Here is a 23,963-nt window from a genome sequence, read left to right as displayed (position 1 = left end):
CATTAACTCTGCAGCATCAGTGAACGCAAACACACCTGCAGAGTTGACTCCAAACAGTGTCAAGTTTCAGGGTAATTAAAAACATCTATATGTAGTTTAAATGCCCTCTTCTATAAAGGAAACATTTCTTTGTTGGTTAACTCATTTTATTATGATTCTATATGATGTATTTATTTTTTGTCCATCACTGCCAACAGTTTACATTTATCAGAGTAATTCCTAAAGTTTTGATTTAAAATCAAAGATACCTTTTATAAACTTCTTAACAATATTAATTATTATGTTAAACACATTTTCAGTGCTACGTCTCCTCTGGTTTTGTATAAAACTGCAGTTTGTAAAGGAATGGCAACCATCTCCTTGTAAATAATGGGTTAAATCATACAAGGAAGTACCTGTGTGGTCATGTAGTGAGGGAGTAAAGTTCATGTGAAAAGACAACAGGGAAGAGATTCCTGGATTTGTGGCAGTTCCTCCTCAAAGTGCTGGATTATTGTTGTTTTATTTTAAATTCACTGCTGGAGTCCTGTATATGTGTTTACAGAGGAAAGTCTTTGTAGCTGGTTGCAATTAAGAAATGGACAGAAACCCATCGATACAAGACTTGAGGAGGGTGTACGACTATAATGAAGGTGTGTCTGTTCTCAATTTCACCTGTACAGGATTTTCTTTGTCAGTATCACCATGAAGTGAGTTTTATAATGCTGCTCCGTTGGATTCAGTAGCTTTTCACTAAGCTGCTGTCTTTGGACATTTTGCTTGATCATTTTCCTTATTGTTTTTCCTGTCTTTCCCTCAATCACTCACAGAGACAGGTTACCCAGATGACCAGCAGTCACTTCGGTTACGTCGTGTTCCATCTCGGGTGTCAAATCAGAATCAGCCTCAGTTCAACTGGAATTCGACCCCAGCAGAAGGGGATGAGGAGGGCGACAGTGGTCTGCCCCAGGACCTCAGAAGCAGCCCTCTGCCCATGGCATTGAAGAAAGCTGTACGGTATGAAAACTGAATATTTGACTGGCATTTCATTTGATTCTCTCTTCTTTCAGTTATGTATCACATATACCAAAAATACTCTACTGTAAAGTAATTCTAATCAACAGCAATTGATAGTTCTACAATCAAATAACTTGAGTAAATGATTTAAGTTGTGATGTTTAAGAAACCTTGTGCATGAATGATATCAGAGCTTAGACAAAATCCCTTCCTTTAGATGAAAATAAATTTAAAATAAACACAAGAAACTTGTGGCTTAATAAAATTACAAGCACTCAGTAAAGGGACCCCTAACCTCAATTATGCGCCTATGTGCTAGTAACAACTTACATAGCCTGCCACTTTGCTTTTTGTTGCTACAACATTGCCCTCTCAAACAGACCCATGCTCTGTACATGCAAGTTCCAGTTAGTGACATTGATCATTTTACCCACCCCTCACAGTCCCCCCAATCCAACTACTGTATTTAGACTGAAGGGCTGCAAAAGCTAGGCCTTCTATGAGGTTGTAAAGTGGGAACCTCCCTTCACAGGGGTTTCATCTGATCAGTCAGATGACACTTTGTGAAGGCTGGACAGTGCTACAGCATCCTAGAGCCACCCTCCTCCCCTACTAGCTTTCACCACTCACCATACTAGCACATAGACCATCAGTTGCCAAAATTATGAGTTAAACTGCTAAAATCATTTTTGTTCCAGTGTGACCAGTGCCTAGTATTGGTAAAAGTAAGCTTTTGTAAGATAACTTTGAGAGAGTATTTCAATATAAAAAAACATTTTCTTGAATAGAACTATGTAAGATGGTGGGGCGCTAAGGATTCCCAGGGCCTGATGTGCCACAACATGGGGCTGGAGAGGGGTGAGAGAGGCAAGCTCGACACATGTCAACATGAGTGTCAGTCTGCAGCCAAGGTCAAGCTCAGTGACATCTCTTTTGCCAGAGCCTTTTCACCTGTGGTAATCGGAAGTGCAGCTGCAGTTCCCATATCAAGCAGCTGACCCTTCTACTCCCTGCTCTCCTGAGCATGTCAGCATTAGACAGTCTTACCAGCGATACCCAAAAAATGTACTGAAAAGAAGTTGTCACAAAGGAGTCCAGCCAGAGCCTCTGGCCATTAGTCACCACACCCCTAGTATTATGCAAGGATATCCAGTGCACAACAGGGGTTTTGTCAATCCTTCCTGCCTGATGGTGCCCTGAGGTGGCTTACTTGCCACATCTACGCCTTACTTCAGCCTCAGTTTTTGGCCAAAATATGCCTAAAAGTTCTTTTAACTCAACTAAGTTAGATTATTTTCTTAACTGATAATTAGAAATGTAGAATGGACCATGAGATTGACAGGTGGATTGGTGCAGCATCAGCAGTTTTGCAGGCACTGTACCATACCGTTGTGGTGAATAGGGAGCTGAGCTGAAAGGCTAAGCTTTTGATTTATTGGTTGAACTATGTCCCAACCCTCACCTATGGCCATGAACTCAGGCTCAGCCTAAGAGATAGGGTGAGGAGCTTGGACATCTGGAAGGATCTCAAAGTAGAACTGCTCCCCTTCAGGTCGAAAGGGGCCAGTTGAGGTAGTTTAGGCATCTGATCAGGATGCCTCCTGGGCGCCTTCCTTTGGAGGTCTTCTGGGCCCATCCTACTGGGAGGAGACCCCGAGGCAGACCAGGAGCTCGCTGGAGGGATTTTATAGCTCATCTGGCCTGGGAGCGCCTTGGAATCCCTCAGGAGGAACTGTTGCAGGGGGAGAGGGACGTCTGGGTTAACTTGCTTCGCTTGCTGCCACCGTGACCTGTACCCGGATAAGCAGAAGATGGATGGATAATCCGAAACTTTAAACTTTATTTATTTTCCTTTTAATATCCTTATCTAACAGGCTTTGTTCCTTGAATGTACAGACTAGACATTGTAACTTACTCACTGTGTCTGTATCTAAAACCCACCAAATCATTGATGACTTCATGCCTTAAATAAAATCTCCAGTTATTCAAGTGTTATTTCTTTCCTTTGCAGGCAGGTGCAGCAAATGCAGATACCTGTGGTTTCAAAGAAAGATTCCTGGAAACTGAAAAAAGCCAAATTTCTGTGTAAACTCAAAGACAATGCCAGAGAATTTATCTACTTATTTGCCCTCTGGAATAAGACCCTGCAAAAGATTGGAGGTAAATCTTTAACCCCTAATATCTGATCTGAAAAGGGATTTGTTACAAGAGGCTGTTTGGCTGAGGCCAAGAGCTGATGCATACTGTTTTATCCTTTAAAGATTAGTCAGAGAAAATTATGTCTGAATTTGTTTTGGTTCCTTTTTTTTTTCTTTTTTTGCAATTTTGTTAACATTTTATCAATTTTTCTCCAACAGGGAACTTTGGAGGTGGCGTCCAGTCTTATTTCCTTCTCCTGCGATTTTTGGTGGTGCTCAATTTTGTGTCCTTTTCCCTGATTGCAGCTTTTGTAATCATCCCCAGCATTGTCTTCAGGTCTGTTGGGGACAGCCTTGTAAACACTAATGGTAATGATAACATTCAGGGAAGAGTTTCTTATCTCACAGCAGTTTATTTTGCTTCCACTTGAGGCCTTCATGTTTATTCATATCCTCAAGTTTTCTACACTCTGCTCTTTAGAGTCTTTCCTTTTGACAAAAAACAGGAAGCATCGCACAGATTGATGCATCAGTCAGCAGGTATTAACAGGGGTGAATAGTTTTGGTATTGCCAGCAGAAGCAAAATGATGAAAGGTCTCTAATACAGAAATGTCTGCTACAGACAGATGTTAGTGCTTAAGGTTCCTCTTCTCATGTGTTGAACCTGTAGCATGGCTTCTGCAGTATTTTTTATATGAAGCAATTTAAGCTGCGTTCCTGTCTATTTTCAGTGTTGCTTCAAGTAATTTCCTCTCATCTGGCCTTCACTTTGTCATAAGAAGGATTTCTCATTTCATAGAACAAAACCCCTCGGTTATTTTAAGGCTGTATGTAGAGGCTTTATCTAGATGACAGTGTTAGGATAAAGACCCTGCGACTCTTCTATCAGCTGAACCACAGGCCTGTATTTAATCCCCACTGCTGCTTTTACTCTCCTCTCTCTCTTCTCTCTCTATATATATCTGTTCTTTAAGTTACAATGACCTACACATTCAGAGTGGTGGAGGGAAACCTGCATAAACACATTAATCTCTGAGAATGTACGCAGTGATCATAAAGCTTGTGATGTTTTCCAGGTCAAGAGGAATGTATGCAGTATGACCCTAATCCTGAAGGCTTGGTGCCGTTCTATAATTACTTCCTAGATGTGCTTTCAGGAACGGTAAGAAACTGCAGCAGAACAACGACCTGAGGCTTGCAAAATATTAACAGAACAGATATATATTTTTCTATATAAGGCATCACGGTCATTAACATCTTACCATGTTTAATTTTTCTTACTTATATTTTTCTGGAAAACACAAATTTGTGACAAATTTAAAACAAAGTAAGGCTGCATTTGGTTTTAACACTATTGATGGTTTGGCAAGCCAAGTTTGTTCATAGAGCACTGTTCATACACAAAGTAATTCAAAGTGCTTTACAGAATTAAATGAAATACGTTATATTTGGTCAAGAGAAATAAGGAAAACTGCATTCAGTGGAAAGACAAGAAGAAATGAACACTTGCAAGGTTGATTAAAATATAAGTAAGCCAATGGTCACAATGGAGGCATTTTGACTCATGGTCTTCTTCAGCGTTATGACAACGCTGAAGAAGACCATGAGTCAAAATGCCTCCATTGTGACCATTGCCTCGCCTAGAAATAAAACTACTTAAAAGGGCATTTTTGGGTGGTAACCCCTCCAATTTGCACGTTTCTTTTCTGTCATGTACCTTAAGAAGTTTATTGTTGGAATGGGCTCCTTTTTTGTTTTCTTTGTGATTAGAATATAAGATCAATTAAAACTAGGGCTGCAAGACGCACTGAACAGGCCCTTGCACCTCTGCATGTCGGGTCTCGGTACATTCTGGGTTGTGGCCTTGTTGGAAACAATATCCAGTTGCAGTGATGTCTTTCCAAACTGAACTGTGACACAGCCATTAGTTATTAACAACTTCCTGTTTCTTGAAAAATATGCAAATTTGAGGGCTTGCCATGGCCACACCCTTTGAGTTTTGTACAGAAGCTGAATAAATCATGAGCATTCATGTCTCTTCTAGCAGTATACCAAAATTCAGCTTGGTTGGATGAACGCTGTTGGAAGAGTTAACCTTCAAATAATTAATTTTGCTAATTCCATCAAAATGGCAGATTTCCTGTTAGAAAGAGGGGAGGGACCTAAAGGCTTTTTTGTAGATCTCCCCAAGCCGCATCAGCACACAAAATTTCAAAGATATTGGACAAAGTCAAAGGAGGGGACTTTAACTTTGAGAACTAGGGTACGCTATCGAGGCAATTCCCAGAATTTTTAGTGGAGTCCCATAAACTATCCTTGCACTGGTTCAGTGCTCGGGCCCTAATAAATCAAAAATAAAACAGCAGTAAAATATGCTTCACAAGGGAAATTACTTAAAAAGAAATTGTACGTTATTTCTATGATATTTTGGGTAATTTGTGTGGTCTTTGGAAATTTCCAAGAAATTCAGAACTTTAAGAGGAAAGTTGTTGATGCTTGTCCTAAACAAGTCCTTGTGGTCCATCATCAAAATGACAAGAAAATGACTCCACCAGACCTCTCTCAATGAATGACACCATTTCTTACTGACTGAAGGCCCCCAACAACTGACAAACTGGCATTCCAAACAAAACCTCAGGTCTGAGGAGGTTATTATCACATTGACTAGTGAACTTCCTGGACAGTTTATGCAAGGGGGCGGGCTCCAACCACAGTCCTACTGAATGATTTAAAGCCCACTTTCTAGGAAAGCAATGGATAAGAAAACTGATAAACCTTAATGTCTGCACAGTATATATGAGGGCACAGCTAGCACCTTGTTAGCATAGTTTAGCATCAATCTGGAACGATTTAGGCAGGCCTTTTGGATCAAAGACAAAATGCACCTACCAGTGCCTCTGAACTTATTGATAAACATTTGAAATCATGTTATAGAAAAAAACATGTTAATATCAAGACTTTTGCAGGACTCTTTCTTAGAGGGGAGTAGTTAGTCTCCACTGCTTGCCTGTTTCCCCTATCCTGTGCTTAGCTAAGCTAAACTGTGAGAGTGGTTACAGTCTTCACTTAAAACGCTCTCAATGTCAAACTGCTGAATTAAGACAACAGTAATAAAAGACAATGTTAGTGATATCCAAATGATCTGGTATGGTATCTTTGACATTTTTCTCATTACTAAACAAAATGGTGCTAAAAACTTCAACTTCACTACTGCTGGTTGCAACATGCACATCCACCCCTTCCAAAACCTAACCTATTAGAAAAAGAAACCTAACTGTAAATGTATGGTTTTTTAAATGCCAGACTCAGTAAAATAAGGAAATGGTAGTTGAGACCTATATTTTGGAGTATAGGCAAAAAGTCTCTTTATTTTCAATAGAGCTTAAAAAAAAAATAAAGCTGTTCTTCCACATACACCAGCCATATCCTGTGCTGATGATAATGAATTAAAACCACTTTTTCCGACGTTGACTTGATATGCTCTCTGGTCCTGTCCAGGGTTTTTTGGAGTACTCTTACCTGTTTTACGGCTACTACAGCAACACAATGGTGGACAGCAGCTTCTCCTACAACATCCCTCTGGCCTACCTGTTCACTGCTGTCTTCTACTTCTTCTTCTGTCTCATATGTATCACAATACGGTGAGTCTCAGAACAAAGTATTAGCAGTCAAAATGAAGAGAATGTCATATAAAGGCCTGAGTCCGGAGTTCAGTAACCCTGACCCACATCTGTATCACTCTTTCCTGACTGGCTGCTCACACACAGCATGGGGACTGCAGTGCGAGTTGCTGTGGCAACAGGAGGCAGCGCTGTGGGTAACTACAGCAGGATAGTGTTCACCAGCTGGGACTACGGTTGCCTGGGAGACAGAGCAACCAAACTGAAGCAGAAGAACATCCACTACCGGCTACAGGTCAGAAGGGATGTGTCCTACTTAACATGATGGAGAAGAGTTATGAAACAGAGATGTGTGATGATGCTGAAGCATAATCAGGCTCATGTCTTCTCCTCTTTCTCTGTCAGGTTGACTTGGAAGAGGAGTCTAGAAAGAGGAAGGCAGCTGCTATGACTTTAAATCAAAGAATACTTTTATACTCTCTTCGTGTTTTGATGTTTTTTGTCTCACTTGGCCTCATTGGAGCAGCCTTCTTTGGCATCTTTGTGGCCACAATCTACAGCCAGGTAAACGGTTGTAAAAAAAATACTGATGATGATGATGAAGATGATGCTGCTTGGTCTTTTAGTTTTGGATGACATTTTGATCTCATCTCTGCTAACAGGAAAACAGTGGACAGGGTGGGATCCTTGGTTTGATTTTTGAGTATCTACCTTCAATTGTCATCACCACAGGAAACTTCCTGGTGCCACTACTTTGTGACCAGATTGCCTTGATGGAGAGATATTCCCCCAGTAATACTGTCATTGTGGCACTCTTAAGGTTCGCACTGGTTTCTATGTCAAAAAGTATTCAGAACCCCTTCAGCTTTTTTTTAATTCTGTTGTGTTGCAGTCCAATGCTACAGACATTAATATTCATTCTTTCTCTCATTAATCTACACTCAGTGCCCCATAATGATAAAGTGAAAACAGAATTTTAGAAATTGCAAAAAATAAAAACAAAAATTACTGCCTCGAGTCTTTTTAAATTTGATGCAACAAGCTTTGCCCATCTAGATTGGGGGATTTCTGCCATTCTTCCTTGCAAATCCTCTCAGGCTCAGTCAGATTAGATGGGGACCATCGGTAGACAGCCATTTTCAGGTCTCTCCAGAGATGTTTGATAGGGTTCAAGTCAGGGCTCTGGCTGGGCCATCCCAGGACATTCACAGAGATGTACCTAAGCCACTTGTGTGTTGTCTTGGATGTGTGCTTAGCATCATTCTCATGTTGGATGATAAACTTCAGCCCAGTCTGAGGTCCTGAGCACTGCGGAACAAATTTTCATTAAAGACATCTCTGTGCTTTTCTCGTTGAAGCTTACCCTCTATACTGACCACTCTCCCAGTCCCTGCTGCTGTTCTCACTTTATCATCAGATGGAAACTGAGTGTAGATTAATGAGAGAACCTTTTATTTAAACAATTGTAGCATCAGGCTGCAACAGAGAAAATGTTTTAAAAAGTGAAAGGGGTCTGAATACTTTGTATCTGTTTTTGTATAAAATGAGAGGCTAAATTAAACTGCTGCAGACAGTTCACATTATGATACAATACATGAACACTAAAGGAAGGACTTGATATTTTATAATCAGACCATAAATTCCATCTGCCAGCAATTTTACATTATATTCTGTAATTGGAATCTATGACTAGAGGCCAATTGTTTTGTTGTTTTATAAGCATAATTTCTGTTAGAAAAAATAATCAATCAATAATGGTGACATTTTTCAGACAGGTATTGAGGATATTTTTGGTAAAAAATGATCATACTGCACTGCTTTACATCCTGCTTTCTCTATTTGGAGATAGCATTAAATATAGTGCATTATTTGTGTTAAATCCCCAAAAACTCAGAGAGTTGCTGTTGACCTTACATTTCTCTTTCATATTTAGGGCTGTGTTCCTTCGTTTGGTGAGTCTGGGTATCCTCCTCTACACCTTGTGGATTCAGATCACCTGTGAGGGAGACACATGTGCTACAGACTGTAAATTGTGTGGTTACAACCACAAAGTCTACCAGGTAATTGACATTGCAGGCATTAGAGACCCGAATCTATGGGTCATAAATATTTGAACTTGTAAAAAGATGTTTTATTTGTAAAAACATTTTGTGCTCAAAGTTACGTTTTTCACACATGCAAAAAATATTTGTAACTGTAGAACAATTTTGTGCATCAGTAAAACAAACCTGCAGTTGCAAAAAAAAATGTTCATGCAAAGAAAAAATGTTGGCTGTAAAAATATTTTCATGCTTCAGTGGCTGAAAAAACTAATTGTGTTTGTGTCCTTAAAATGCCTGAATATTTTCAACATGGATTTTTTTTAAAAAGTCTTCATTACAGATGCACAAAGTTCCTTGCCTCAAATGTGAGCCTAAAGTTACCAACAGGCTTTGATTTACGGACGCTCAAATTTCCTACCCTCATTTTCAAGCCTGAGTTTACAGGCAAAAAACTGATTTACGAGTACAAATTTTGACCCTTTCTTTACGGCTCAGCATACCAGCCAATCAGCGCGTATCCAACTTTTCAACTGACTATCCAGTCACTGTTTTTCATGACAGTTTGAAAAGCACAAGCTACCTTTAAATCTTTTCAAATTTCATATCTGAATTAACTGAATTGAATGGAGGAGTCTGAAACAAGCAAAATATTTAACACACACATTTTAAAAGAAACACAAATCTGAGCAAAATTATAAATAAATCATTGAGGCTTGAAGGCTAAAACCTGCCTTAGTTTGATGGATCAGCTGATGACAGCATAAGATCTGCTGCAGAAATGAGAAACGGAACCTTGCTTTAATCAAAAAGCTGGTTATTTTGTTTTGCTGAACACCTATACTACTATTGTTTTATTAAAAGAAGTACAACACTGTCATATATGCAGTATTTTTTCACATTGCTCAGTATTCTGAAGTAAATATAATACAACAGTGAAGAGATCTCCCTATTCCCAATGCTCCCCACAAGTCAACCATGCAGACCAATAGGCAGCAAAAAGCAAGCACTTCTCCACGGTTTGTCAAATTCATTCATTCAGCTTGTTCCACAACACCACCAGGAGGCCTGAACAATGATTTCCAAGGTCCCAGAGCCTCTATACTAGCTCTCACTACTCACCATGCCAAAATGGAGATATTCCTTACCTTACCACATGACCACAGCTCAAACAGCATTGCCACCTTCTACACTCTGGATCCATACATGCAACTTCCAGGTAGTGACAATGCTGATACAGATATCTTTCTCAAACTCTGTCTCTGTGCTCCTAGCCCTCTAAGTAATGAAACCATTGACCATGCTATAAACCAATACATCCCACTTCTACCAGACAGACCCTAACTCTCTATGCTTGCTGTATAATTACAGTTGTGTATTATGTGTTACAAAGAGATAATGCGAGGAAGACGAATATCGGGGATTTTTAAGAAACACCAAGGAATGCCAAGAGAATAATTTAGATTTCTTTTAGTTATTTAAAACTTGTGTAGATGTTCATTCTGATTCTGATATTTTTGTGTTTGCCTCATCATGTAGTGCTGGGAAACACGCATAGGACAGGAGATGTACAAACTGACCCTGTTTGACCTCCTTATCAATATTGGTGTGCTCGTCCTGGTGGAGTTTCCTCGCAGGTACAAATTATTGATTTACACTGACTAAAATGGTACTTCTGCAAGTTACTGGCTGAATAAAGTAAATGATTTGACTGTTTTTTATGTGTATGTCAGGATGGTGATAGACAACTGGTCCAATCAGCTGACTCAGTGGGTGGGAAGACAGGAGTTTGTAGTTTCCTACAATGTTCTTGGGCTGGTGTATAGTCAGACTGTTGTTTGGACCGGAGCTCTTTTTTGCCCTCTTCTGCCACTCATCAATGGCATCAAGTTTATCATCCTCTTCTACTGCAAGAAGGTGAAGATGTTACTTTAAGCCATCATGAAGATCATTATACTCTGCTTAGGTTTTCTTCCTAATTCAATTTCTATGTCTCCATTACATTTTCCTCCTCAGATCACACTTTTCTATAATTGTCGGCCAGCTCTGAAGACTTTCCGCTCCACCACCTCCACCTTCTTTTTCCTGGTGGTGCTCCTGTTTGGAGGGGGCCTTGCCACAGTTGTCATGGTTTACAGTCTTGCTGAGTGAGTGCAGATTGTTCCCTCCTCCTCCCTGTCACAGTCATAACAAAAGTTTTTTGGCTTAGCTCTAGAGTGACAGATAATTATAGTGTAACGGCAATCATGGTGATACAGAGTTTTCTTCTGGCTGGACTACCTGTTGGGATTTAGATAGGTTAAAGAAATGGTTGTTGCACTGTTGGAGACATATTACTTTTATGTTTAATTAAGTTGTTGTGTTCTTTCTATCAAGGATTCGACCTTCTTTGGGTTGTGGTCCTTTCCGTTTCTTCCCCAGCATATGGTCGATTGTTCCAGCCTCTTTCTCTGGTCTGTCTGAAACCACAAAGGAGTTTCTCTTCTTCATTGGTTCACAGGCATTCCTCATCCCTCTCTTTGTGCTATTGGGGTGAGTTAACGCGTCCTTTTTGTAGGTATATTATGGAGGTGATACAGTACTGCATTTCAAACCTTCATATATATTCTGTCTGTTTAGCGGTATGTATTTGTGACTCCTTTCTTCTTTGCAGTGTGGTGATGGTTTATTTCATAGCCCTAGCCTCTGTTCATGGGAAAAGTGTTGCCCTGCTAAGAACTCAGCTCAAACTGGTAAGTTTAAAAATACACCCGTGACAAGTAGTGACAAAAGACATAAATATTAATAGCTTTGATATTAATTAGGTTAGTCTATGACAGTGGTTCTTAACTGGTGGGTCAGGACCCAAAAGTGGGTTGTGGAGCAGTTTTCAGTGGGTCTTGACTAGGTGTCAAAAAAAATTGTGGCAAAAGTCCTGAAGTCCTTTTTAGATACGCATTGATACCTTTTATTTTACCCTGTTTTATTGTGAAGTTGGGTAAATTTAAATGTTTGAGCAATGTTTCAACTAGTTATTTCCTCTTCTTGCAATAAATGACAACTTTTTGTCCATAATACTGAAGTAATTTCACAGGTTCTCTGGAAAATTTGCAAAAAATTGGCGCATAATGATGGGGAAAGAGGGTATAAAATGTGTCAGTTGTGCCACTTTTCTTTTTTATATCAAGTGTTTTGTTCCAATCATGCTCCAAACTGCAACATATTCAATCCATACAGTGTAGTTATCTAAGCACCAAGGTACGTAATTTTATGAATACAATTGTGGATCTTTTGCTTACAGGAGGGCCGTGACAAGCAATTCTTGGTCAAGCAGATTGACGAGCTGAGTCGGAAACTTCACATACCAACTCAAACTACAGGAATACAAGACTGAAGACATAACACAAACTGTTTTCTCATGACCTGTACAAGACAAATCAGGGTGGGGCATGGTGTTTCTTAATTTTCAGGATGGCCGGGGATTAGCAGAGAATCATGGATTGATATTGTTAAGTAAAACAATTTGAAGTTCCTAACAAATTAGATGAGGATAATTTTACTTGTGAAATGTTAAAGGGAAATAACTTGTTTTCATTGATGATCTACCAAATGTGATCACTTTTGGGCGAAGTTGCAGAAGTCATGCATGTAGAGTTTATTTGTAAATACGCACATTTAAGCACTTTCCCCATGAAAATAAAACTTGGTTTATGTTTTCCTTTTACAGTATTAGATAGTAAATTATAGCCCCCTCTCGTGTCAGAAGTGTGGTATAATTTTACTTTTGAAATGTTAAAGGGAAATAACTTGTTTTCATTGATGATCTACTACATGTAATCACTTTTGGGCAAAGTTGCAAAAGTCATCCATGAAGAGTTTTTTTGTTTTGTTTTATTTTGTTTTTTTTTTTTGTAAATACGCACATTTAAGCACTTTCCCCATGAAAATAAAGCTTGGTTTATGTTTTCCTTTTACAGTGTAAAATAGTAAATTATAGCCCCCTCTCGTGTCAGAAGTGTGGTATTGCTAAAACTGTGAAATGTTTACTTCCTGTTTGTATCTTTTAGTTCCTGTGGATTGCTCATTCTCCAACAACTATCTTCTTGCCGACTTAGCAACATTGTTTTTGACCTGTTTTATTTTTCAATGTGCCAAATGACGATTTTATCGCAAGGGAGCAGGTAAAATGTCCCTACTTGCACAAGTGTTGAAATGTAACGCTGGTGTAAATTAGAGAGCGGTAAACACTGACCCGGGTTAGCTAAAAAGCTACAAGGCAAGTGACCACTGTCGCAAAGGCAGCACCAAACACTGTAAACTTTTATTTGTCGTTCATGATGGATACTTTTATGTCCGAACAGTTCTTGCTTGTCTTCTTGTGACATAAGGTCTTGTGATATTTGAGACTTTGGTTGGTTTTGCTCATTTTTCGCTTCTAACTCAGTCAACGCTAGCCTCCTGTATTGCTAGCTGGCTGCTAACTGGTACAATCGACAGTCGCCAAGGCAACAATGAATATCCTTCCGAAGAAGAGCTGGCACGTACGCAACAAGGACAATGTAGCGCGCGTGCGAAGGGATGAAGCCAAAGCTGCAGAGGAGGAGCGCGAGGCCCAGCGTCGCGTGGAACGTGCGGAGCAAGAGGTTAGCCCAGTATTGAGATGTTACAATCATATTTTCTACAGCCTGTGGTTACACCATGAGATAAAGATACCACAACCTATTAAAATGTCAAATATGAGTTATGTTAGATGATGTCATTATGTGCCGTCTAAAATGTCATCACAAACCCACTCGTGCCATTGTTGTTAAACACTACCCATATAGTCCTGTTTACTGTCTCTTGTCTGATCCATATAACAGTGGTTCCCAACCCTTTTCCTAAGGGCATGCTTCCTCCTGTCTAGGAAAAGCCAAGCTCCCCAGTGCCACTTGGAAAAACAGAACATCTTTTTTAATTGTTTTCATTGACATAATCCCATTATAATAGGCTTAGTTACTTATTAGGTCTATGTTTAAACCACCCATTATTATGACGGCTTATTATGGCTACTCTGAAAGGAGGATCTGTTAATTTACTAGAAAAATATCAAAATTTTGAAGGTAGGAAAGTTGTAAATTGAAGAGAAAAAGCTCTGCATTTTCTACTGTAAAGGCTACGTGAATCAAAACTAAGAGTTTTTGAGACTGTTTTTGTGTCCTCGCACAAGTCCTGCAGTTGAGAATGTAATCAAAAGGATACTTCTTACTGGGATTGATCAATAAGGAAATACTTTTAATTTTTGCCTAGAATAATCACATTACAACTGTCATCTGGACTTAGATCTTTTTGTACATCGGGGTTATCTAATTACTGTTTTCAGTGTAGTTTCTCTTAATTGATGTCTTGTGTGAATGTATGGCTTTTTAACTTAGAAAATTTTTAAATGTTTGTCTTTTTATTTTATAACATTGTAAACCAAAAATTTCTGAGTTTGCTTTCTTGTAAATATAGGCTACAATGTTGTAATCTCAAAAATGTTGATTTTTTTTCCTTTTTTGTCACCTCTGCATTTAAATCTCAAGTAGGAAAAGAAAGGTCAAATTATCAAACAAACAACAACAAACAAAAAAAAAAAGAAAATACAACCAGACCATTTGGACCACACTGTATACAATCAGGTCAGTTTTTGAAAGTATAGTTGTGAATTTTAGTGCAAACCTTTAAGATCTGCCCAAAAGATGTGCCTCTGAAAATGGCCATACAGCTGTAGAGTATTTCAAGTGGAAGAGTAGGAAATATTTTATTAATCCCTATTGAGAAATTCTGTTTTTTATTGAACAACGTGATTCTCACTTATAGGCCAGCAATACAAACACTCTCGTGCACTAATGATTGGCCGTCAGAGTAGTGGCTGCTCTTCAAAAAGGGTTCAGGCACTTTGGGGTTCCACGCATTACCCACAGACAGGACTTGGGAAGTGAACTGGCATCTCTTTGACCACTAGCCCCAAAGCCTTTTATCTTTTATTCTGTCCTGGGACTTGAACCAACCCTTTGGTTCTTAACCCAAATCCTGCAGACTGAGCTACTGCAGCTCAAAGAATTTAGCCTCAATAGTAACACAAATACTGTTTTTCTGAATGATAATTTATCAATGAAAATATTAATGCAGAAGTCTTCTCCTAGCCCACTAAATATTCACAGTATGATGTGATGTATAAAGAAGCCTGTATTGTACTTTGTATAATGTGTTTTGGGTAATTCCTATTCCTCTTCACAGGCACGTACAGAGTATCTGAGAAGAAAATCCAGGGCTGCTCTTGAGTCAGCAGGAGGGACTAAGTATGATGATGAAGGGCAGAGTAGAGGAAGTGGAGCTCTGGAGCATCTCAATCTTTTTACCCTGGAGGAGTCTTCGGAAAAGAAGGGCAACGAGGAATATCTCAGAGAAAAGAAGGAAGAAAAGGTGATTATACCCTCTTTTTTTCTATTTTTTTTTTTAACTTGTAATCTCTTCTTGTTCCATATTGAAGCATTAACTAGCTTCATAGCAGTTTAAACTCCATGTCTGTAACTATACTCACACCATGGTTGCAAGCCTGTCTGAGAGTTGAGTTCAAAACACCAGGGGCCTCATTTATAAAGCTTGCTTATGCACAAAACAGGGCTTGGAAGTGGCCTACACCACTTTCTATGCAAAGGTTGTGATTTATAAAAATAAACTTGGTGGGAGAATGTGCACACCAGTACGTCAACTTTGATCCCTGCGCACCAACATTTTGGAGACGGGGGAAACTTGAGGTGCAGATGGTGAGGTGGTGAATTGAAGCCAGTTTCATTTCGTACATTTAATGTCATCACATATCAGACTTATAGACCCGCATAATCATAAACACCCAAGTCTGCAGTGTTATAGCTGTGTTCCTTTAGTGAGCCATTAGGCCTGCTGCTGTATGCACAATGTTCATATATCATACTTTCATCTTCAAATGATATAAAGCGGTGATAGCGCTGATTTATTAGTGTTAATTGTGACAAGGTGTGTAACAACCAGTCTAATTGCTGAGTAAGCATATAGATAGTGCGGTGACACTCGTGCATAATGCTGCACAATCGATGCGCTGGCACTGCTGGAAGATCACACAAATGGTAGGATCAGGATGGAGAGAGACTTTAGGGACCACAAAGATTTCCTGGCCTATGATGATTACTGGCTAATAAGCCAGTTTAGATTCCTATTAGTCTATGTGCTGAACTGGGCCCAGTTTTAGACAGAACCACCCGCCGGAACCGTGCCATCCTGATGCATATGCAGGTCCTGACCATGCTGGGCTTTCTGGCAACCTGCTCCTTCCAGCAGGAATTAGCTGACAGGTAGCCTATGTGTTTGATATGATTAACAATATATCATTTTACATTTTCTGTCTAAAGCCCCTTTTGGGTATGATATAGGCGAATACAGTTAAATTCTGTCCTTAGGCGGGGCCGACGTGCTGCCACTTGCTTGTTTTTTTTTTTATTAGTGATGCCACTACTGTGACCATCAAATAAAATAATTTCTGGCCTTCACCTCACCCACAAGCACCTCTATTTCAAGAGGGACCCAACTGCAGTCAAGATGGCCGACATGGGCATCGCTATACATCCAATCCATGCCGGAAGTCCCAAGCGGAAGTTTCTTCTTCGTGTTGGACTGAGCTGCCAGTGTTTGTTAGTTTTTTTGCACCTAAGCCTAACCCTTGGTGCTGGATCTCAAATATTTTACCTTCCCCACTGCCTTACCCTGAACCTAACTACTCGGGTTTTAATGCCTAAGCCTAATCTTAGACGCACGGACTTCTGGTTGAGATTTCCGGTATGGATTGGATGTATGTCGGCCATCTTGTCTGCATCAAGGTACTCTTGTCTATTTCGGTCTCCGTGAAATTCCTTTTGCTTGTCGTCTCTGCCGTGATTGAGTGTAAGATGCCATCGATCAACAGGCTTATTTATATGCAAAAACATTCCTGAGGTACTTTGCATTGGCCATTCATGGTAAAATGTGGGTGTGTAGAGGGCGGTATGTGAGATGAATCCACCTGCGTAATCTCTGATTGGCCCATAGAGATGTGACAGACAGAACGTTCACCCAATCATACTCCGAGGATTTTTCAAAGCCTCTGCCTTTTCTCAAACGTTTCCTATTGAAGTTTTCCCAGATGGATGTGTGAAACAAAGGGGAGTAAGATTCAAAATTCAGGTTCAGGTCAGTGGCATTAAAAAAGGTTAACCATGTGTAGTCCATTTATCCTTCAAAATTTTGGTTAGCAGATACATACAATTTCAGGAAAATTGTATTCAAGGATTTAAGTCTGTAAAACCTACTCTCAAAAAGGTAAAAAAAAAAAAAAAAAAAAAACTATTTTCTGTGTATCTCTCTCAGAAACTAAATGTAATCCACTTTGTTTGTTTTTCCAGGAAAAACAGGAAAGAGCCATTGGCTTGCTGGTATCTCTGGGACCTCAACCAGGGACCGAGGTCACACCATGGTACATGAAAACTAGCAGAGAAAAAGAAGAGAGGAGAGAAAAAGAAGAAAAAAGATACGCAGAAAAAAGGAAAGGAATTTCTGAAGAAGAAAGAGAGAAAAAAGATTGCAGACTGAAAAATAGCTTAGATCCATTAAATGATATGAAGAAAGCCCTCGCCATAAAGGAGAGAAAGCACCATAAAAGCAAGAAATCAGACAAAAGAGACAGAAGGGAGAAGAGGATTGGTGGAGAAAGGTATAGTCAGTTTGTCTTATTTTCACTGCTTGTTAGTTTAGCTCAAGAACTTAGAAAATTTGGATAAAGTGTGCCTGCTCTTTCTTTTTTTCTGTTTAGTTCTCCTAAAGCAAATCAGTTAGAGATGAATCTCTGCATGTTGCATTTGCAAACACTTCTCAAGTAAAATTTGCCAGAGAAATGTGTCTGATGTTTAGTATTTGCTGATTAGGTGCTGGTTTTGTTACCTAGGACTAGGATGGCCCAATATAATTCAGCTGTACTAACCATCATGTGTTAGATTTTTCAGTCAAATTTTTGCACATTGGTTTTAAAGTAGAGGAACTTTGTTTTAATCTGATTAAACTGACAACTCAGGTTTTGGCACAGCTCTACTTTGAAAGAGGCAGAGCTAGCTGTTTCCTGATGTTATCATTCTTTATGCTATGCTAGCAAGGTTCTGGCTGTAGCTTTACTTTCCTGATCAAGACTTACCACAATTTTGTAATGTAACCTTTTAAAAAAAACATAGAAAAGAAAATTCTGTACTTGGGAAGCTTTTGTTGAGATATAATTAAGATATTATAATTTCATTAGCCTTGTCTTTTTATGGATACATGTAAAAATCTGTTTCTCTTGTCCCTCCAGCTCCATAGAAAGGCTGCGGGCTGAGCGTTTACAGAGGGAGGCAGAAGAGCGGAGGAGAGCCCAGGCCCTGATCGACCAGAAGAGCGGTAAAGGGAAGGAGCCGACGAGGGAGATAACAGAGCGGGAGAGGCCATACAACAGTGCATACTTTCCAGAGCTGGCCAGAAAGCGGCAAAGAAGGGATCGGGACAGCTGGAGAGACGAAATATTGAAGTCGTGAACTATTTGTCATTTGACAAGTGTGATCTGATGGACGATCAGTGGACGTTAACTGTGACCAGTGCTTTTAAACCCAAACAATCAAAGAGCCATGAGGAAGAAAGCAGCATGAAATGTTTGCCGTAAAGGCTTAAAACAAGAACACACTTGTAACCAAACATTTTTTTGTTTGTTAATTTTTGTTCCACCCAGAAAGGGCAAAGTCAGAGTTCAGGTTGAGTTTCCTGAGTGTGTGCATCAGTAGGGCAGGTGGCTGCCTCACGGGGGGCATGCAGCTCAGTCTGTCAGCGAAGAAAACACTCAGTAACAGCTGTTAGAAATGTGAGCAATACATTCAGTGAGACTGGAAAGTGACAAAAGATGAATATACGCTAACAAGCCACATTCTAAATCTAAGAAATGCTACTTTGTCAGGGAAGGTAGTTGATTTAACTAATTTGGAAAGAAAATGGCCAACTGTCTTTGATCATCATGATCACCGTTTGTTGTAATAAGTTGTGATTTCATCTTTAATTCCTTTTTATCGGTCATAGGGAGTTTTGGAGGTTAAAACCAACACATTATGGTGTCATATTTAGCAACATGAATTAAAGTATTTTCTGTTTTTTGTAATGGCATAGACAAGAATGTGATTTTATAGCAAAAAGAAAATGAAAAGCATAATTATTCAAAAATGTGCTTTGTGGTGCCCAATGTGAGATCATACAGTCAGTGTCTGCTTTAAGTTTTATTATTTAAAAAAGATTATTGAAGACTGAAACTGGGTGAAAGAGTCCTTTATGTCATGCTTATACAACACTGATCTAGTCTTTGTTGGACAACATTTCTTTTGTTATTTTTCTTAATACAATAGAAGATTTTTTACTAAAGGTGTAAGTACATCATAGATTTAAATTTATCAGGTCTAAGGGTTTTTGTATTTCTCATACAAGCCTGGAGAGTTGCTTACAAAGAGCACAGTCATTGTTTATGTTATGAGTAACACCTTTTCTATTTCCTGTTAGAGGAAATATCAGCAGTTAAAAATACACAATACACAAATACAGCACATCCAGTGAGAAACATGGGTAACCACCTGCCATTCACATGACAGAGGCTTTATGAACACTTAGAAATGTCACTCAGTATCATCCAGTCAATAATGTCATCTTTAACGCAAAGTTGACATCGATCCCTTTTTGCTTCTTTGTACAGTAAGGTAAGGCTGTAGCCAGCTGTCTTAGCCTAGCATAAAGACTGGAAACAATAGGGGAGAGTGGGGTAAGATCTAGTTTTACTCATATGGATTTCTAGGAAAGGAAAAAAGCTGCAGGTTGCAAGGTACACTGAAACTCCCACTCTTGACTTTGTTGTCCACTAGTGTGTGGTGGAGTGGGTATGCTCTTGATTGCATTAAAGGTGACATGGTTGATTGAATAACACCTAATGGCAACATTTGTAAATGTTCATCGAGCCTCCTACATGTGAATGCTGTTTGCCAGGGGCGTAGCTAGGGGTTTTGGGCCCCCAGAAAGAATTTTACACAGGGCCCCCTTATCTGACGAGCCAAGCTACAAATGTTGCATCATTTTAACAGATATCAATGCATTTAAATGTATATAAATGAGACAAATTTCAGTCTGCTGACCAGCTCATTTGGTATCTTTTGGTTCAATAATGACACTAATTACTAAGAAAAAAATAAATAAAAACACACTTTTCATTGCAGGCTTCCCAAGGGCCACTCTCTACTGTGGGTGCGGATAATCAGTACCCTTTTCCCCCCGTGCTACATCCATGTGTGTGTCATATCAGTTTTATGCATACCCCTTCTTATAAAGTGTTGCCAAAACATAAGAATGACATTTACTGCCTTTTGTGATTACTGCAAATTATTTACAGATAAATATGCAGTTACAAACACCCAGCCTGAAAAAATAGCCAATTATGTCAACTACAGCTAGAGCCAAAATGTCTGAAATGGACATTTGTTTGAGTTAACACTGTACAAAATGACGTTTGCTGCATCACATAAACTGGCCCATAACTATCGCTTTTATTTTGTAGAAAATTATTTTTACTTTATGTATTTTTTGCAATATGAGCGTTCATGTTACCCCCTTACCTTAAATGCCTTGAATAAAGTGATTATTAAACCCTTAATTTTATCATTATTTAAATGATACCTTAAATGAATACTGAAGTGATACTTGAGGGGATTAAAAATCCAATTTGGGATCAATATAACCCCACCACAGAGCTCCACATACACACCATAGCTCCCTGTGGGAATATTACCACATATTCCTTTTTCTGGATAGCGCTGTGATGATCGAGCTGGACCATGACAATGCGCACCGCGTGTCTGACGTAGGCAGGCGGAGGAGAAAAACACAGACAACCCTCAACACTGGGAGAGAGAGAGGGAGAGAGAAGACTTATATTTATTTATATAAGGGGAGAAAACGCGGATGGTTGTTTTCAGCGGAGCTCCACGCAGACGAACGCAGAGGATGCACAATAGAGCATCTCTCACACCGTGTTTAATTGCGGATTAGAGAAGAGGGGGAGGAGGAGGAGAGGGGGTACAACAAGGAAGGCAAGGAGACGCTCTTTATTATTAGGAGAAAAAAGCGGAGAGGAGGGGGGAGACGGAGACAGCGCGAGCCCGGAGACGGCACAGACCGTGGCGGGGGGGATCGGAGAGAGGAGGACACCGACACCGACAGTCGGCAGCGTCGCTCGGATGCTGTTGTTGCTCCGGACGCGGCGACGATGCGGCCACACTGCTGGGTGATGGTAGCGCTGGCGGGGATCATGTCGTACCTGAGCCCGGAGAGAGCGCTCGGAGCCCCGCAGAGGGAAGGTGAGCTGAGTCGGAGGAGGAGGAGGAGGGTGTTGAAAACCTGTCAGTGATGCTGGAGAAAGGGGCAAAGAGGGGGGATGTAGTCAGTTATGAGAAAGGCCTTTATACATCGGGGGGTGATACTGTATTATTAGCCTGTATGGCTGAGACATAATGCGAATTATTAGCGTCGTAGCCTACGTGGCTGACTTAATGAAAACAGGAGCGAGGCTGCTTTGGAGATGGGTAGGGTACCATATTTGCATGCAGTGATGAAAATATTAAGGGGGTGTTTCGATCTCGGGCCTCACATCGATGGCATTTAAAACACACCGTATGAAAAGCAGGCTAAAATCGTCGACCATTTCATCTATAAATAGCCTCTGCTCGGCACTGGAGATGATTTAGCCTATTAACCACTAATGGCATCTTTATTTAACTCCATCTTCTTCTACCCTAAAGATCTGGCAGAGTGTTGTGTTTGTGTAATGTGTGCAGTCATTGTATTGTGGTGTATTGTTTTGATAAGAGCTGCTGGCACCCGAGCTGGTGGAAAAGGCCCTGTGTTAGCTTCCTATTTATATGCAGTGTCTGTCTGGACATCTGTCTAGGGAAAGATGAAAGAATAGCACTGCACAGGAATTGTGCATCAGGAATGGAGTTGTATGTTTTAGAGGTGCATATTTTGGGGAACAACACAGCCAAACGGGTCATTTAGTTGTCATATTCAGCCTCTGTGTTGGAGGTGCAATGATCTGCTTATGGGGTGTCATTGTATTTCAATGTCTATTCATGGGCTAGAGATCATGCAGGACTGATCATCTCAAATATATTGCATCCCCTGTGCTTGTTGTTGTTTATCAGACCCTTCTGGCCTACTCAAAGGTGTGTTTATATTCTGAGCACAACCTAACTTACATTTGCTCAGCATGTGAAACAAGTGAATCGTCTTCTGTCTGTGTTGCAACTTTTTGTAGCATAAAAAGAGCATAAACGGAGGAAAATATACAATAAAACAATGTAGTTAGAGCAGGAGCAAGGCCTGATCACTGACCTTAAAATAAAGCAAACATCACCTCGTGTATTATGGTTTTACTGGAATGCTGATTCTCTTTTTACAATATTTATCATACTGGTAAATTATTAAATGTACTTTGGAATTTATGATGCAGTGTTTATAATCTCACGACCTTATGAATGAATGTATTTCTGGATCTGTGCAAGGATGCAGAATGAAATTGGGATATTTTAAGACATTACAGACTTGGGAACATCAGCCGAGTTGTACAATTCAAGGTGCCGTTTCAGTGTCAGTGCTCATGTAGCCCTGTGAGTTCACTTTCCCCAGAGTATTTTTTGAATTTCTTCTTATTTTATCCAGGCCTTTTTATTTCACTTACAAATGTGTGCAAATTGTTAAAAAAAACAAAACAACAAACAATAAAAATGGCTTTAAAATTTTATTTAGAGGGTGCAATTTGAGCAATCTTGCTAATTTAGGTTGTTTACATGTAGAAACAAAGGCTTAGTCATGTATTCCCAGCAATGGTTTAAAAATTAATGTTTATATTTAATATATAAGTCCTCACCCTTTTAACCCATCTGCTGGTTCTTTCATGGTGTCAGTGTTGCTCTCTCTTGTAATCTTTGTCATTAATGGTTCAATGTTTGACGTATTTTGGCTGCAGTATTTAAATAGATAAAACTGAAGGGTATTTAACCACCCTGCCCTGCCCCTTTTCTTTTCTACAGATGGTTCACTTCCCACAATCGACCACTTTGAGGTACAAATATCAAATGTCCCGATCCCTCCCTCTCTCAACCTTCCTGATTTGAGTAATTCTTTCCAACCCTTCCCAGTTAGCGCTCCTCTTTTACCTAAATCAAGCTCCAGCCACCCCTCCCTGCTTCTTAACTGTGTTTCCTCAGTGGAATGCCGTTTCCGATATTTCCCCTCTCCTTATGCTTTTTTTTCCTTACTGGAATGGTATATTATCCTACTTTCAACATTTATTCCAGTCTCTTTTTCTTTACTGATTCCAAGATTGTTCTTTTTAGTCTTTGAATTAGTTTAAATCCTGCTTTACCTCCCAAACTCCCTGATACAAGCTGTCCATTGGGGTTCTTAGTTCTGTCCCAAACTTGCCGCTAAAAACGCTCCAATGGTTTCCCTCTAAACAAACCACCTATGTAACAAGATTTGATACTTTTCCGATTCAGTGAAGTCTCTTTTCCTTCTCACTGGCTCAAACCTAACAGTGTGCCCCCCTTAAATCCACACAAATAACCTGAATTTACCTATTAAATCCTTTCTTCTTTCTATTTTTCTTCCTGTCTTCCTCTCAGTCTCTCAGACAAGGGCTGCATCCCTCTCTCCTCCACCTTACATCGTCATCCTCATCTCCTGCTCAGGGCTCGTCTCTTTTGTCCTGCTGCTCTTGACCTGTCTGTGCTGTAAGAGAGGAGGAGTGGGGTTCAATGTAAGTCTTAAACATGTAAGAAATTTATTATCACCTATCTCTATTTTATTTCTCACACCTTTTTTTGCATGTGTGCTCAAGCTTGGCTAGATAAGCTGCATGGAAATGGAAACATGAGTCAATAATTCCAGTTTAATGAAGTAGAAATGGTCAATAATGATCTGTCAGACTAATCTCAACTAAGCCTGCATATTTAGACTTGAATGTGTTCATGTGGAGCTGCAGACAGGGTGTCATTACTTCAGATTTCCTGCATTCTTGATATTACTTCTAATCTAACCTTATCATTAATTG

The 23,963-nt window shown here is 39.7% G+C and overlaps 3 protein-coding genes across 4 annotated transcripts in view; all 3 read left to right on the top strand.

Annotated features, from left to right (window-relative positions):
- Positions 1–451: 451 nt before the first annotated feature.
- tmc4 (transmembrane channel-like 4) lies at positions 452–12,730 on the top strand. Its single transcript, XM_041794373.1, has 16 exons — positions 452–632; positions 810–996; positions 3,008–3,156; positions 3,354–3,503; positions 4,212–4,297; positions 6,634–6,776; positions 6,903–7,050; positions 7,161–7,319; positions 7,418–7,575; positions 8,689–8,815; positions 10,334–10,431; positions 10,528–10,711; positions 10,811–10,941; positions 11,171–11,326; positions 11,448–11,526; positions 12,075–12,730. Exons 1-16 carry the CDS (start codon positions 578–580, stop codon positions 12,165–12,167), a joined length of 2,103 nt encoding a protein of 700 aa, XP_041650307.1. The 5' UTR covers positions 452–577; the 3' UTR covers positions 12,168–12,730.
- A 117-nt stretch (positions 12,731–12,847) lies between these two features.
- On the top strand, positions 12,848–20,493 carry leng1 (leukocyte receptor cluster (LRC) member 1). Of its 2 annotated transcripts, none has more exons than XM_041794375.1 (5): positions 12,848–12,954; positions 13,218–13,416; positions 15,035–15,220; positions 17,212–17,519; positions 18,147–20,493. In XM_041794375.1, the coding sequence occupies exons 2-5, from the start codon at positions 13,285–13,287 to the stop codon at positions 18,364–18,366; spliced, it is 846 nt and encodes a 281-aa protein (XP_041650309.1). In that variant the 5' UTR covers positions 12,848–12,954; positions 13,218–13,284; the 3' UTR covers positions 18,367–20,493. The 2 variants fall into 2 exon arrangements, with proteins under 2 accessions (XP_041650309.1, XP_041650308.1); XM_041794374.1 differs by having other exon boundaries at positions 12,850–13,049.
- A 195-nt stretch (positions 20,494–20,688) lies between these two features.
- Positions 20,689–23,963, top strand: part of lmtk3 (lemur tyrosine kinase 3) — a 29,476-nt gene continuing 26,201 nt past the window's right edge. The window contains exons 1-3 of the mRNA XM_041794246.1: positions 20,689–20,714; positions 20,903–21,210; positions 23,536–23,669. Of these exons, the coding sequence (XP_041650180.1) occupies positions 20,689–20,714; positions 20,903–21,210; positions 23,536–23,669 (468 nt within the window). The remainder of the gene's footprint in view (positions 20,715–20,902; positions 21,211–23,535; positions 23,670–23,963) is intronic.

The sequence above is a fragment of the Cheilinus undulatus genome, linkage group 8, assembly GCF_018320785.1.
Source record: "Cheilinus undulatus linkage group 8, ASM1832078v1, whole genome shotgun sequence".
Classification (NCBI taxonomy): domain Eukaryota; kingdom Metazoa; phylum Chordata; class Actinopteri; order Labriformes; family Labridae; genus Cheilinus; species Cheilinus undulatus.
The sequence above is the reverse complement of the archived record's forward strand: the minus strand, read 5'-3'. Positions and strand labels throughout refer to the sequence as shown.

Excerpts from the sequence above, each read along its gene's own strand:
- tmc4 (XM_041794373.1), top strand. The coding sequence starts at position 578 with ATGGACAGAAACCCATCGATACAAGACTTGAGGAGGGTGTACGACTAT. Across the intron at positions 6,777-6,902 it reads CTCATATGTATCACAATACG|CATGGGGACTGCAGTGCGAG; the intron begins GTGAGTCTCAGA and ends GCTCACACACAG. Across the intron at positions 10,432-10,527 it reads CTGGTGGAGTTTCCTCGCAG|GATGGTGATAGACAACTGGT; the intron begins GTACAAATTATT and ends TGTGTATGTCAG.
- leng1 (XM_041794375.1), top strand. The coding sequence starts at position 13,285 with ATGAATATCCTTCCGAAGAAGAGCTGGCACGTACGCAACAAGGACAAT. Across the intron at positions 13,417-15,034 it reads TGGAACGTGCGGAGCAAGAG|GCACGTACAGAGTATCTGAG; the intron begins GTTAGCCCAGTA and ends TCCTCTTCACAG. Across the intron at positions 15,221-17,211 it reads GAGAAAAGAAGGAAGAAAAG|GAAAAACAGGAAAGAGCCAT; the intron begins GTGATTATACCC and ends TTGTTTTTCCAG.